The sequence below is a fragment of the Lycorma delicatula genome, chromosome 11, assembly GCF_047948215.1.
Source record: "Lycorma delicatula isolate Av1 chromosome 11, ASM4794821v1, whole genome shotgun sequence".
In the NCBI taxonomy this organism is placed as follows: domain Eukaryota; kingdom Metazoa; phylum Arthropoda; class Insecta; order Hemiptera; family Fulgoridae; genus Lycorma; species Lycorma delicatula.
In genome coordinates, this window is record NC_134465.1 from 10,928,914 (window position 1) to 10,943,367 (window position 14,454).

The following is a 14,454-nucleotide window of genomic DNA, read 5'->3' on the forward strand; positions in this document are numbered from 1 at the left end:
TGCAAGTCATTCAGAAAGTAACTAATTTTTAATTATAACAAATTTAAAATATGATTTGAAAAATATTTCTTTGGCATTTAAACAATTTTTTTTTTAAATTTCCTAGATGGTCACCATTTAAATTAAATATATCATATTTCTAGTTTTTCTTCTTCCTTCATTATATAAAATAAAAACTGCTAGACACACTTTGTGACAACATTTTGATTTCATAATCACTTCCAAATGGCAGTCTTAGAAGATGCTTCCGAATGATTATAGTTTACTTGATTTTGTAGACGTTCCTAAATAATGGGACTAAATTGATTTGTGTTTACTGGAATTAATTGTATAATGGAGGTTTCATTAATAGTAATCATCTAGCAAAATATTTCTCACTTTCTTGCTTATATTAATCAAGATTTATTAGTGCTACTTCCATTCCCTTTTCCTAAAACAGTAATTCATGAACCTATTTAACACAGATTTTGTTTGAATTCAAGCTGTGCACCTACATAATGTAGAAAAGGTATTGAAATGTGAGGAAATGAACTATGGAATGCATCAATAGTCAGAATATATATATTTTTTTTTTGCTGTAGTTTATCAGTTAAACAGGTGGTTGGCAGAATCTTTATCATAAACAGTTGATCATTCTTTATTGCACATAATGCAGTTTTTTATCTCAGGCTATTTATTTAAAAACTTGACTCTGTGCCTATTTGATAATAGACTAATCTTATTTGATTATAGACTTTAAAGGCTAATTTTTTTCTTGCATTTACAAACTCAGATTTCATATTTTGTTGGTTTTTAATTTTTCCTACTTTTATAAATTAGAAAAACAACATTAATAATTTATTTATAATCACAAAACTCAGCTGAAATTGAGCTAAGTTATGGGAGCTAACAGCTGGAGTTTTTGGTGGGAGGTCACCCATGTTAAGAGTTACTTAAAAATGTTCTTTTCTTTCTCAATGATCCTCATTATTGTTTTTGATATTTTTTTCTTGCTTAGGGGAAATAAAGAAAAAGAAAATATAAATCTTGTTATTATTTTATGGAAGTGCAATTTTTAAAGCTATTTATTTAATTAGGTTGAAATATTCAGGTTTTCATTTGACAGATAGCCAGTAAAATAATTTATTATTGAGAATGATATTTCGGTCACCGTTGTTTATAAGTATTTTTCAGTTCATGTGATATGAAACTGAGAAACTTAAACGGAGGTATCTGAGATGAATATATAAGATTTATTCTGCCCAGGATGCAAGTGATTGCTACCAGGACTTAGAAGGAGCTTCATTAAATTCTAACAGGAAGATATTATATTAAGATTATGTATTGCTTGTTCTTCATTATGTCAATTTTTGCTGGACTGGAAAAAAAAAACTTATTCTGTAGTATTTCTTGTATTAGTTAAAAAAAAGAAACAAAAGTAATCCAGAAATCAGTTTTATTAAAGTAAATCCTAACTTCATTACCTTATAAAATTTGTATATAAATCACTATTTTTGAAAACTTAAGAAACACTGAATATATCCACAATTTTATGTAATTGGTTGTTATTTGCTCTGTAATATTTTAATACCTCATGTAAAGATAAAAAAATATTTATGTTCTCTTTAGGAAAAATATATTTTGTAGTTTATTTAAAATTAGACATATTTTATTTTTTAAATGAATTAATTTATACTGTAGTTTTTTTTAGTGAAAACCTTTCTTTGGAAAAAATCAACACATATACAGATTTCATTTGCTCTCAGTTAATTTTTTCCCCAAAATAAATTTATATGATTCTGTTTGTTATTGTTCTCTTCTATTTAGCAACATTCTACCACCTTTAAAAGATCTGAACTGAACTGTCCCTGTAATATCTGAACTTACTTCATCTTTTGATAAATCTCTTCTTTTTTGTTAAATTATCTTTTACTGAAATTTTATGTTTGTTTTAGGTACAATACTGGTGTAATTTTACTTGATTTAAATAAATTATGTGAATTAGGTTGGTGTCTTATTGCAGAAAAAGATTTAATGACCCATTATACAACTAGTCTTGCCGATCAAGATATATTCAATGCAATTATTAAACAGCATCCTTATTTAGTTATTGATTTACCTTGCCAATGAAATGTACAATTAAGTGACACAGTGAATTATGTTATACTGAAGTAACTGATCTTACGGTAATGTGCAAATTTTCATTTTATATATATATAGGATGAAAATCCCTTTCTATAGCATATACATATATTTCATATTTTTTTATTTATTTTGAACTGGTTTGATGCTCATATCCATAAATTTCTCTCATGTCTCAATCTCTTACCATCAGTATACATCTGACATTCTACATTTTCAGTTATCTATTCTATATTTTTCAATATTAGTCTTAATAATTTACAGTTTTAACTGTATGAATTTCTTTCCAAAACTATATTAACTAATTATGGAACTTATAATATATGGTTCACTAACTTTGTAATTATTTTTAAAAGTTTTACCATAAACTATTCTTATTTCTAGTTCATTTTAAAATGTAATAATTTCATATTCTATCAGTGTAGATAATTTTCAATATTCCTCTCAGATACATTTCAAAAGCTTCAAATTTTTATTTTTCCTCGCTTACATGTGTTTTGTTTTGTTTTCACTGCAACATAAAATATTTTTAAGAATTATTAATTCTTAAAAAAAAAAGAACGTTTCTATTATACATAAAAAATTTCTATAGTTGTACTAGTTTGCTTTTGATATCTCCTTTACTTTGTTCATCCTTTGCGATTTTACTAATTGTTTGACTAAAGTTCTGCAACTTCTGATCTTCTGTCTGTATGTATTTGTACATACATATACTTTTAACTTCATATACATCTTTCAGTAATATTTTATTAACTTTGTTTTGAATTGAATGTTTCTCTCAGAAATGAATTTATTGTTTTTCTTCTTTTTTTATATAATTTAATTATATTTGATATTAAAAAGGTAATAATATCAAATAAAGGTAATAATATCAAACATTAAAAGTAATTAAATCAAACATTAAAGGTAATAATATCCATAATCTGTCTGATTATGGTACGTATTAACTCCAATATTATTTGCTGCGTTTATTATAGACTACATTTGTTATTTTTCCTGAATCAAATGTTCTGTTACATATCACCATACCATGCCCATTGAAATTTAGTTATTTCCTGCTCAGAAACAGCAACTTTAATTGGTAATTTTTAGACCTCAGATACTTTTCATGCATCATAACCACTAGACTGGGACAGATTTAAATGTAATAAATTTCATTTTAATGAAGATTAGTTTAAAGCATTAGTTTGAACAGGAATCGGTGAATTTTTTTCAGTATAGTGAAATTAATTGTGTAGGTTTTATTAATTGTCATTGTTAGTAAACTAATGATAGTAACACCTTATAACATATGGTCTTTTATAAAAAGTGTTGTCTTAAAACTAAATACATATTTTTATAAAAACATTAGTTTAATAAGTATTTGTATTTGCTAGCTTATAACGTTAATAAAATTGAGACTAAATTGAGATCATGTTGATTTATTTAATTTTGTTCAGGAAGAAATGAAAACTGATATTTTAATCTAGAGTGACACACTTTAAGAATTTTTCTTAATTTTGTTATTTATGAATGGGGTTGAATAAATAAGGTGTCATTTTCTTTGTCATAAAACGCTTAATGTTTTTATAACATTTGAATAAATTAGTATAAATCATTTTGAACATCTATTGTAAAGTTATTAAAGGTAATTTGAATATTGTTGTGTAAGTATTTTATTAAAGTTAATATTTTTGTAATAAATTCACATCGTCTAACAAAGTGGTTGCATCCTTTTTGAAATGCCCGTTATTATAATAGTTCATAATTTTTCTGTTCAAAATTTATTTCTTTTATTGATTATCAATTAATTATAATTTTTTTTCTTATTTTTAGGTTACACATTGGAACTCACCAAAAAATTGAAAGTTAAAAACAAACATGTTGAATTCTTTAGAAATTTATATCTTACATTTTTAGAATATGACAGAAATTTATTACGAAGAGAGCTTTTTGGGTAAGTATTGTTATATATATTATTAACTTTATTTATTTATTTTTATTGATTAAGAATAGTGAAGTATAATTTAGATTATTTTTTTCTTTCTATGCTGTGAAGAAAATATAAGTTTCATAATATGAATTAAAAATTAAAATAAGAATTCATTATCTGTTCTTAAAAAAACTTATTAATATTTTTATTTTGATGTTTTACTATGTGATTAATTTTAGAAAAATGGCATCTTTTTAAATGCACAGAATTTTATAAGGAATCTAGCATTCTGTTTAGCAGAAAGAAAAATTGGAACAAATAATTCTCATTGACTATCACAATTCTAACAACTGTATAATAATATATTGTCTCATTATTCTATTCCTTGATATCTGTCTCATTATTTAATTGTTAGAATTTGTAGTTGAAAAGCAGTGAAGATAAACTATCTTATGTCTTTTTACTTATTTTGCATTGGAGATTTCTTTTCCTGGTGTTCTTCTATCACAGTAAGTAATCCTTTTAGAAAATTATAAGTAACTCTTCTTTAAGTTTAGTTTGTATTTCGGTTAAAATTTTACTCAACTCCACCTTTATTCATTTAAATATTTATTTGTGTTACAGATGTAATAATACTAGAACTACTTTAAAGGAACGTGAATTAAGTAAGGTAAGAGAAAAATCCTCAACTCTTTTTTTCATTTTAAAACTTTACATTTTGCTTAAACTATAGATACAAAGAATTTTTTTAAATACCTCATTTTTAAACTTGTCTTGCGCTTCACATAATTTGTGTCTGATATTTTAGGAACAAGTTCCAGTCAGTGTAAATAGAGTATAACCCTGTTTAACAGGACTAGATGGGACTGGACATTGTCTGGATGAACAAAAGTCCAGATAATCCGGAAATGTATAATATACATACATTACAGCTTACTGAAATCACTGCAGTAGTAATGTTAGATGTTGAAACTTAAAATCAACTTTGTACATATTAAAAAATAATTTATAGTGATTGGGGTGGAATTTGTGAAATACAAATTCAAACTTTAATTACAGCTACGTCAGTGTTTATTTACTTTTAAAAAAATCCTTTATGTTTTTTTGCTTTAATGATGCTCGGTTTTTTGCTGTTCGATCTTGTAAATACTTTAGGGTAAGCAGTTGATGGGCAGAAGTTTCATTTTGATTTTTAAAATACACCAGCTTTCCAAGCATTTCTATAGTTTCTCCGTGAGAGATCACTTGCGTTTCTTCCTTGAGAAATTCATCATCTGAACTGACTTCTGTGTTTTCAGTATCGGGATGTGGATTTGAAGAACATGCTAACATGATATCATCATCGCTTAGATGTTGGTGATCTACATTATTTTCGTAGTCTATCCATTCAATATGTCTTCATCTTCGACAGTACATAAATCTTTTAAATTATGAATAAGTTGCTTTAAGGAACTGTTGTTTATTTGAGCAGTCATCTCTGTGTTGGATTTAGATTTCATTTCTTGCCAGATTTTGTTCCAACACTTTTTCAAAGTAGAAGCGTTAATTTCGTTCCATGCTGAAGCACACTCATAAATTACTATTTGAATATTAATTTGTTTAAGTAACTCTAAAAAATTTACTCCAGCTTTCTCACTATTTCTTTCAATAAGTTTTATAAGTAATTTTTTTCTGTAATGCCGTAATGTCGTTTGAAGGGTTCTATTATACCTTGGTCTAAGGGTGGATGAGTGCTGTCGTTTGTGTGGGTAAAAATCTTACAAAGATGTCACCATCTCTCAAGTTATCTACATCTGGATGACATTTAGTATTGTTGATAAATACAACAGATTTTTGTGGTAGCTCTTCTTCTTCTCACTTTAGGAACAAAGAATGAAGAAAACCATTCTTTAAATATTTCGCAAGACATCCATGCTGATTTTTGTGACCTGTATATAGATGGAAGCGCATTCAAATTACCAGTATTCTTCAATGCTCAAGGTTTAGGCGATTTTTCTATGACAAGAGGTTGTAACTTCAGCTTGCCTGACGCATTAGTTACTGCATAAAAGAATTGTCACCTTTTGCTTACAAACTTTATGCTCCTTAGCAGCAGAATCCAATTTTGAAACTAGATTTTTTTTAGGTTGCATTTAAAAAAATAATCCCATCTCATTAGCATTGAAAATCTGAGGTGATGAATTCTCTTCTTTTATAAATTTGAAAATGTCATTATATAATTTTCGCTAGCAGCATGATCCTCTGTTAAACTCTCCCCTGATACACTGAGCTACTGTATTCCATGGTGAGCCTTCCACCTATCTAACCAACCTGAACTTGTTATGAATGACGGATCACCACCTAATTTGACATTTAAAATTAAAGCATTAGATTGTAAAATGACACCTGACATAAGAATCCCATGTTCCCTCTCTTGGATAAACCACATAAATAAAGCTTCATCTAGCTGATTATTTCCTGCCATTCTGATAGTCGCCCTGTTACCTAAACTATCTTTAGCCACCATTTCTGAACAGAAATCTTCAATCTCTTTTTTGTGTTTTTTCTAGTTTGAAACAGTTTGGTTTCCTACACCTAGTTCAACAGAAATTTTTTTTTTTACAGATTCCCCCTTATTTATCAAACTAGCGTATTTAGTTTTTCTTCCATAGAAATAACTACCCTCTTTCTTTTAGTTGCCACTCCACAAAATTACACTGCGTAGAACACAACATTTCAGTTACGATCACTACTATAGCAAACTACACTTTATGATTACAACATTCAATGATTACTGGTACTCTACTGCTTTTATGAATAAAAGTTAACTAAAATAAAGCACAACAGATTGTATAGGCCTATACATCCGGTCGTTAACATTACGTCACCCTATTCTTAGAATGAGTGATAAAGTGATGGCAGGATGGTTATGACTGTAAACAAACATTTTTAGCGCATGAGTCATTATAACTACTATACAAAAATATTGCACAACAACTCTATTCTCAGAAAAAGTAAATGTTTGTGGTACCGAATATTTATGTACTGTATGTAATATAATAAGTACTGCAGTATGTAAAAACTGTGATACAAACTAACTGCCAATAAAAAAATGGATACATTATACATTTGGCCTACTACTGTGTTTCTTTATTTAATTTATTAAAAAAAATAATAATTTACTTAATACTGTATTACAGTACATATTTTATTTAAAAAATTAAAAAATGCCTTTTCTGATATTGGTCCGGATAATCCAGAAGTCTGGTTGAATGGGGTCCGGTTAAGCGGGGTTGTACTGTGTACCTAATTCATTAACCTGGTTGTATTGTTGGAAATAATAATAAATAAAAGTAATGATCACTTATCAAAACAAATTAAATTTATTAATGAGTATGTCAGAATTATTAAGACATACTGGTGTGTTATTCAAGTCTGATACTTTGTAAAATATGGTCGTTTATAGATATAATTAAAACTCTGTTAGTTATTGTCAGATTCAAGAATAAAAGTATAAAAAAATGACCATTAATTATGAACTGTTAAGATGTAATGCTTTTCAAATATAGTGTGCTTAAAAGGAAACATAGCATGATTATGTTAAAGGCTTATCTATGGTATTACATGGAATGGACCTTGCCAGATAAATGGCTTGTGTAATGAATATAGGTTACTGTTTTTATTTTTTTAGTAACAGATATATATAACTAAAATGTTTTTATGCCTGAAGTGATAATGACAGACTATATATTAATATTGCCCCATGAATATCTCTTCCATGATATTCATTTTAAAAGTAGTTTATGATGGGAAAAAATTCATCAGTAAACAGGATTAAGTAGCTACATTTTACACTGGGTGTCTGAAAAAAAACTCCAGGGTTTCAAGAATAAATATATTTATATTTAACAAATATAGCTTTTATTTTGCAGCACTAAATAGTGTTTTATGTGTAATTTTGAAGTGAGAACAATAACATTTTAGTATATACATTCTCCATCAGGTAGCAGCTGCATTAGATTGTTGCTCACATCAAGCTGTTATGAGGTTGGGTTTTAGTACCATGGATTCACCAAATTGAAAGCACAGTGTGTATTAGTTTGCAGAAACAACATTAGTAACTGTTTCAAAGAAGTTACATGCCAATCTAGTGTAGAAATTATCCAAGTGATAAAAGCATACATAAAATGTACGAACAATTTTTGGAGTGGGAAGTGATTAGAAAGGACACTCAGTAGGTAGGCCTAAAACAAGTGCCAAAACACAGAAAAAATTTGACTTTCTTTCTATCAAAGTCCAAAATGTAGTATTAGTTTGTAATGTTAGTTGTCAACTAAATATTCTTAAAAGCACGGATCACAATGTTTTTTGTGATTGAAACTTCTTGCTACAGCTACTCCATGAAATTAAATCCAATGATAACCCACAAAGAGTTCTGTTTCTAATGACATGTTAGACTTCATTTCTGCTGATAAAAATTACCTGCAGCGCATTCTATTTTCTTATGAAGCAATATCTCATGTTTGTGGAGTTGTGAAGCACCATAATTGTTTAGTATGGGTCTCAGAAAATCTACAGCAGTCAGTGCAATTCATCCCCAACTGTCTAAAATGTCTGGTGGTATTACCCATAATCAAATTTTGGGGTCATCTTTTTTCAAATTCCAGTAACAGTTTGTTACTTTTACTAGGATTTGAATATTCATACTAGACAGTGGATACCAGTGTACTTTGGTGGTTGGGGTTCAATTAACCACATGTCTTAGGAACAAAGAAATAGAGGCATGTTGCCAAAAAATAAAAAAATAAATAAAATTTAGAAAAACATAAAGATTGTGTATAGTCAAGCTGACATTGTAGGTTATAAAAGTTGTCAGTGTGTTTTAGATATTTTATTTTCTTTTAGTTTTCCGTGACAGTTATTAAATGAAGAGAGCATAAAATATTCTTTGCTTTGTGCTAGATTGATTATATTCATATTATACCAAATTCCATGTGATTTGGTAAATAGAATGTTAATTTTTTTTATTAGGTTATATATTTTGTAAATTATAAACCAGCCATTAAATATAATCATTTTGTACTTTTAAAATTAGGTAAGCAAAAATATAAATGACAAAGAAAATAATAAACGATTGATCATTATTCATGTTTATACTAATTATACTGTAACATGGACTGTTAGTCGGATGTGAATTGTAGTGTATGAACCTTAAGCACATCTGCTAACTTCTAACAGACTAACTGGTGATTTTTTGTCAATCTCATTTCATGCGAGAAAGATAATTTGATGAAATTTCATCAATGTTAAAATGAAGTTGCATTGATCACATATTTGGTTGTCATGGTAGACATGACAGTCTGCTTAATACAGGCTACGTTTGTTATTATTTAGTCGCATGTGATATTGCAATTAATATTCAGATGGTAAAAAAAATTATTATTTTGAACCTAATGACTGTTTGTGTTTTTATTTTTAGAGAAGTTTTAATCGTGTTTGTTGCATAATATGTAAATATCGTTAGTTTGTTATTGTTTTGAGCTGGCTGTGATCTCATACTTAATTCAAAGTGAAAAAGAATGCTTTATTTTATTTATTTAGTTTTTTTTATAGTACTGAATTTATTGGTCTGTTACATAGTACTTAGCCGAGACGAGAATATTATGTGTTTATCATTGGTTTTAGTTGTTTGTGACATTTGGGTCGTAATATTATATTTATTTCATCTTAGTGTTTTTTTTTCTGGCAATATTTATTAGTGAATTGCTATAAAACACAAAATGAGCAGTGTATTTCAAATAAGTGAAGTTGATCGGGAACTTAGTAATGTTCAATCCGATTTGTATACTGACAGTTCTTAAAAACTTAATTTTACAAAGATTTATCAATTTCGTGTCAAAAATCATTAAATTTTCAAGTGTAACACAAAGCAAGACAATTCTAAAATTTATGATTCCCATAATTAAATTGTTCTTGATTTTGAGTTAAGCGACTGATGAAAGTGTGACTGGAAAAATAAATGTAAGTTTTTGTAACAAATAAAATATAAATTTTATACCATATTTGTTTCATTTGCCTCTCATTTTATTTATGAATTATGAACAACTGTGCACAATATTTCAGCCATCCCTCTTCTGTTTTGGGCATTAGCGTAAAACATTGGAGGGATGGCTTAACTGATTACACTGATGGCTGCTACACTATGTTACACTGATTACTGATGGCTAACTGATTACAGTTTATTGTTTTCTCAGGTTAGGTTAGGTTAGTTTGTTTTACATTTTGTTGGCATGATTTAACAACTTGTTTAATGTTATTTAGAAGGGATGTTTCTGAAATGTTGTAGAGTCTCTCCTACACAAGGAATAATACAACAATTTTGATGTGATTTTTTTTCGGTTTGATATTAGTAAATTAACTTTTTTTTAAATTTTTTGCAGGTCCTATCAGTTTAACTTTATATATGTCTGATGCTGAAGCACAACAGTTTCTTAGTTATGCATTAAATTCTGAAGCATTAAAAGGTTGGAGTAATATTGGTTACCATGTACTTTATAAAGAAGGTGTAAGTTTTTCGTCTATCGTAATTTAATTAGTATTTATTTATTAACTCTAACTATAAATTGATGCCATATTACTTATTCAAATTTTTGTATTTGTAATATTATACTACTAACTTATACTACTAAGGAAGGGGTCACCAGAAAATTAAAAAATAACATTCTACGAGTCGGAGCGTGGAATGTTAGAAGTTTAAAAAAGGTTGGTAGGCTAGAAAATCTAAAAAGGGAAATGGATAGGATAAATGTGGATGTAGTAGGAATTAGTGAGGTTCGGTGGGAAGAGGAAGGCGACTTTTGCTCAGGTGATTTTAGAATAATTAACTCAGCTTTAAATAATGGGCAGGCAGGAGTAGCTTTCATAATGAACAAGAAGATAGGGAAGAGAGTAGAGTATTTCAAAATGCATAGCGATAGAATCATTGTAATAAGGATAAAATCAAAACCTAAACCGACTACGATTGTAAGTCTATATGCCTACAAGCGCCCATGATTATGATGAGGTAGAGTGTGTATACGAAGAGATTGATGAAGCAATTAAACACGTAAAAGGAAATGAAAATTTAATAATAGTTGGAGATTGGAATGCAAGCATTGGAAGAGGCAAGGAAGGAAATATAGTGGGTGAATACGGGCTGGGCAAAAGGAATGAAAGAGAGGACCGACTTATAAGAGTTTTGCACGAAGTATAATTTAGTAATTGCCAACACCCAATTTAAAAATCATAATAGAAGAATATACACTTGGAAAAAGCCAGGCGATACTGCAAGGTATCAGATAGATTATATCATGGTTAAGCAAAGATTTAGAAATCAACTCGTTGACTGCAAAACTTACTCTAGAGCAGACATTGATAGCGACCATAATTTGGTGATAATGAAATGTAGATTGGGGTTTAAAAAAATTGTGTTAGATGAATTGGTGGAATTTAGAGAAGCTTGAGGAAGAGGAGGTAACGAAGATTTTTGAGGAGGACATCGCAAGAGGTCTGAGTAAAAAAGATAAGGTAGAAAATGTAGAAGAAGAATGGGAGAATGTTAAAAAGGAAATTCTTAAATCAGCAGAAGCAAACTTAGGCGGAATAAAGAGAACTGGTAGAAAACCTTGGGTTTCAGACGATATATTGCAGCTGATGAATGAACGTAGAAAATATAAGAATGCTAGTGATGAAGAAAGTAAAATGAACATTGGTAAAATAGACGGAGCATACAGGAAAGTTGAATGTATTAAATAAAGATGGTACACCAATATATAATACGAAAGGTAAAGTCGATAGATGAGTGGCATATATTGAAGAGTTATACGGAGGAAATGAATTAGAAAATGGTGTTATAGAGGAAGAAGAGGGAATTGAGGAGGATGAAATGGGAGAAACAATACTGAGATCTGAATTTAAGAGAGCATTAAAAGATTTAAATGGCAGAAAGGCTCCTGGAATAGACGGAATACCTGTAGAATTATTGCGCAGTGCAGGTGAGGAAGCGATTGATAGATTATACAAACTGGTGTGTAATATTTATGAAAAAGGGGAATTTCCATCAGACTTCAAAAAAAGTGTTATAGTCATGATACCAAAGAAAGCAGGGGCAGATAAATGTGAAGAATACAGAACAATTAGTTTAATTAGTCATGCATGAAAAATCTTAACTAGAATTCTATACAGAAGAATTGAGAGGAGAGTGGAAGAAGTGTTAGGAGAAGACCAATTTGGTTTCAGGAAAAGTATAGGGACAAGGGAAGCAATTTTAGGCCTCAGATTAATAGTAGAAGGAAGATTAAAGAAAAACAAACCAACATACTTGGCGTTTATAGACCTAGAAAAGGCATTCGATAACGTAGACTGGAATAAAATGTTCAGCATTTTAAAAAAATTAGGGTTCAAATACAGAGATAGAAGAACAATTGCTAACATGTACAGGAACCAAACAACAACAGTAACAATTGAAGAACATAAGAAAGAAGCCGTAATAAGAAAGGGAGTCCGACAAGGATGTTCCCTATCTCCGTTACTTTTTAATCTTTACATGGAACTGGCAGTTAATGATGTTAAAGAACAATTTAGATTCAGAGTAACAGTACAAGGTGAAAAGATAAAGATGCTACGATTTGCTGATGATATAGTAATTCTAGCCGAGAGTAAAAAGGATTTAGAAGAAACAATGAACGGCATGGATGAAGTCCTACGCAAGAACTATCGCATGAAAATAAAGAAGAACAAATCAAAAGTAATGAAATGTAGTAGAAATAACAAAGATGGACCACTGAATGTGAAAATAGGAGGAGAAAAGATTATGGAGGTAGAAGAATTTTGTTATTTGGGAAGTAGAATTACTAAAGATGGACGAAGCAGGAGCGATATAAAATGCCGAATAGCACAAGCGAAACGAGCCTTCAGTAAGAAATATAATTTGTTTACATCAAAAATTAATTTAAATGTCAGGAAAAGATTTTTGAAAGTATATGTTTGGAGTGTCGCTTTATATGGAAGTGAAACTTGGACGATCGGAGTATCTGAGAAGAAAAGGTTAGAAGCTTTTGAAATGTGGTGCTATAGGAGAATGTTAAAAATCGGATGGGTGGATAAAGTGACAAATGAAGAGGTATTGCGGCAAATAGATGAAGAAAGAAGCATTTGGAAAAATATAGTTAAAAGAAGAGACAGACTTATAGGCCACATACTAAGGCATCCTGGAATAGTCGCTTTAATATTGGAAGGACAGGTAGAAGGGAAAAATTGTGTAGGCAGGCCACGTTTGGAATATGTAAAACAAATTGTTAGTGATGTAGGATGTAGAGGGTATACTGAAATGAAACGACTAGCACTAGATAGGGAATCTTGGAGAGCTGCATCAAACCAGTCAAATGACGACAAAAAAAAAAAATATTATACTTGTTATTTATTCAGAAAAATTGTGTAAATTTGTTTGAAACATTAAAAACATGAATGTGGATTGGAATAATTAACTCATTTATGCCACATCTAAAACCCACATGACAGGGAGGTATCCATTTCAATTGTTTTGAATGATGAAGTAGAGCAGATTCATGTTCATTGCTCTTTACTTTTGTTAAGTATATGTAGTTCATTCTACTCCATTCATTTTTAGTTTCTGTAGTTAAATTTTTTGTGAATTTTTTTATTTTTAAAGATTTTATTGCATTTTTATAAATTGTAAATAATTTTTTTCACATAATTTTAACATTGCATTAAAAAAGTATGTTTACTTTTCAATTTTCTGCACTAATTTCTTTTGAAGTGCATTACAATTATTTTAAGATACATAATAGATTTGTGTTATTCTTCTTTTTTTGTTATTCTTTTCTCAGTCTTCAAATTGTACCATTTCTATTTTTGTAATTATTTTTTGATTGATTTATTTGAAATGTGCATTTACAATCATCACTCTTTTTACTAAACTTCTGTCAATATTTTTTCCACAAATTAGTAATTATTCCATATTTCCATTTTTAATTTTTATATTCCATTTTTATATTTGTATTACTCATATCCAGGATTTCCATCTTATACAAATTAAAATCGTAGTTTTATTAAACAATTTTCTAATAGTACATTCTGTTAAGAAATCATTACATTTCTAATGCTATTTTAATTTTATTATTTGTTTAAGAATAAAAATATTTTCTGACTTGATTACTTCAGAAATTTGTTATTATTGCTTGAAGTATCAGTAAAATATAATACCATAGTTTTGCAACTGAAAATATACTAAGTTCTCAATGGCCACATGTAGAATGTGTTGGTTGTACAAACCTACTGGGATTCTGCAAGGAAAGATTATACAAATTTGTATGATCTCTCTTTTTTGTTTACATTTGTGAATAAGGTTATTTAGTTTAATGGATTAAATTCATATCATGAAT

At 28.8% G+C, this 14,454-nt stretch overlaps 1 protein-coding gene across 12 annotated transcripts in view; it reads left to right on the plus strand.

The window, feature by feature from the left end:
* The window catches only part of LOC142332346 (xylosyl- and glucuronyltransferase LARGE2s-like), a 41,064-nt gene that overhangs the window by 14,395 nt on the left and 12,215 nt on the right, over positions 1 to 14,454 (plus strand). For 5 of the 12 annotated variants that reach the window (XM_075378749.1, XM_075378740.1, XM_075378746.1 and 2 more), the window contains 3 exons: positions 3,937 to 4,057; positions 4,658 to 4,703; positions 10,453 to 10,577. In XM_075378749.1, coding sequence (XP_075234864.1) covers positions 10,476 to 10,577 — 102 coding nt within the window. In that variant the 5' untranslated portion in view covers positions 3,937 to 4,057; positions 4,658 to 4,703; positions 10,453 to 10,475. Of the gene's footprint in view, positions 1 to 1,934; positions 2,166 to 3,936; positions 4,058 to 4,657; positions 4,704 to 9,570; positions 10,034 to 10,452; positions 10,578 to 14,454 lie in introns of those variants that run through there. The other 7 variants (XM_075378739.1, XM_075378743.1, XM_075378745.1 and 4 more) reach the window with 4 other exon arrangements.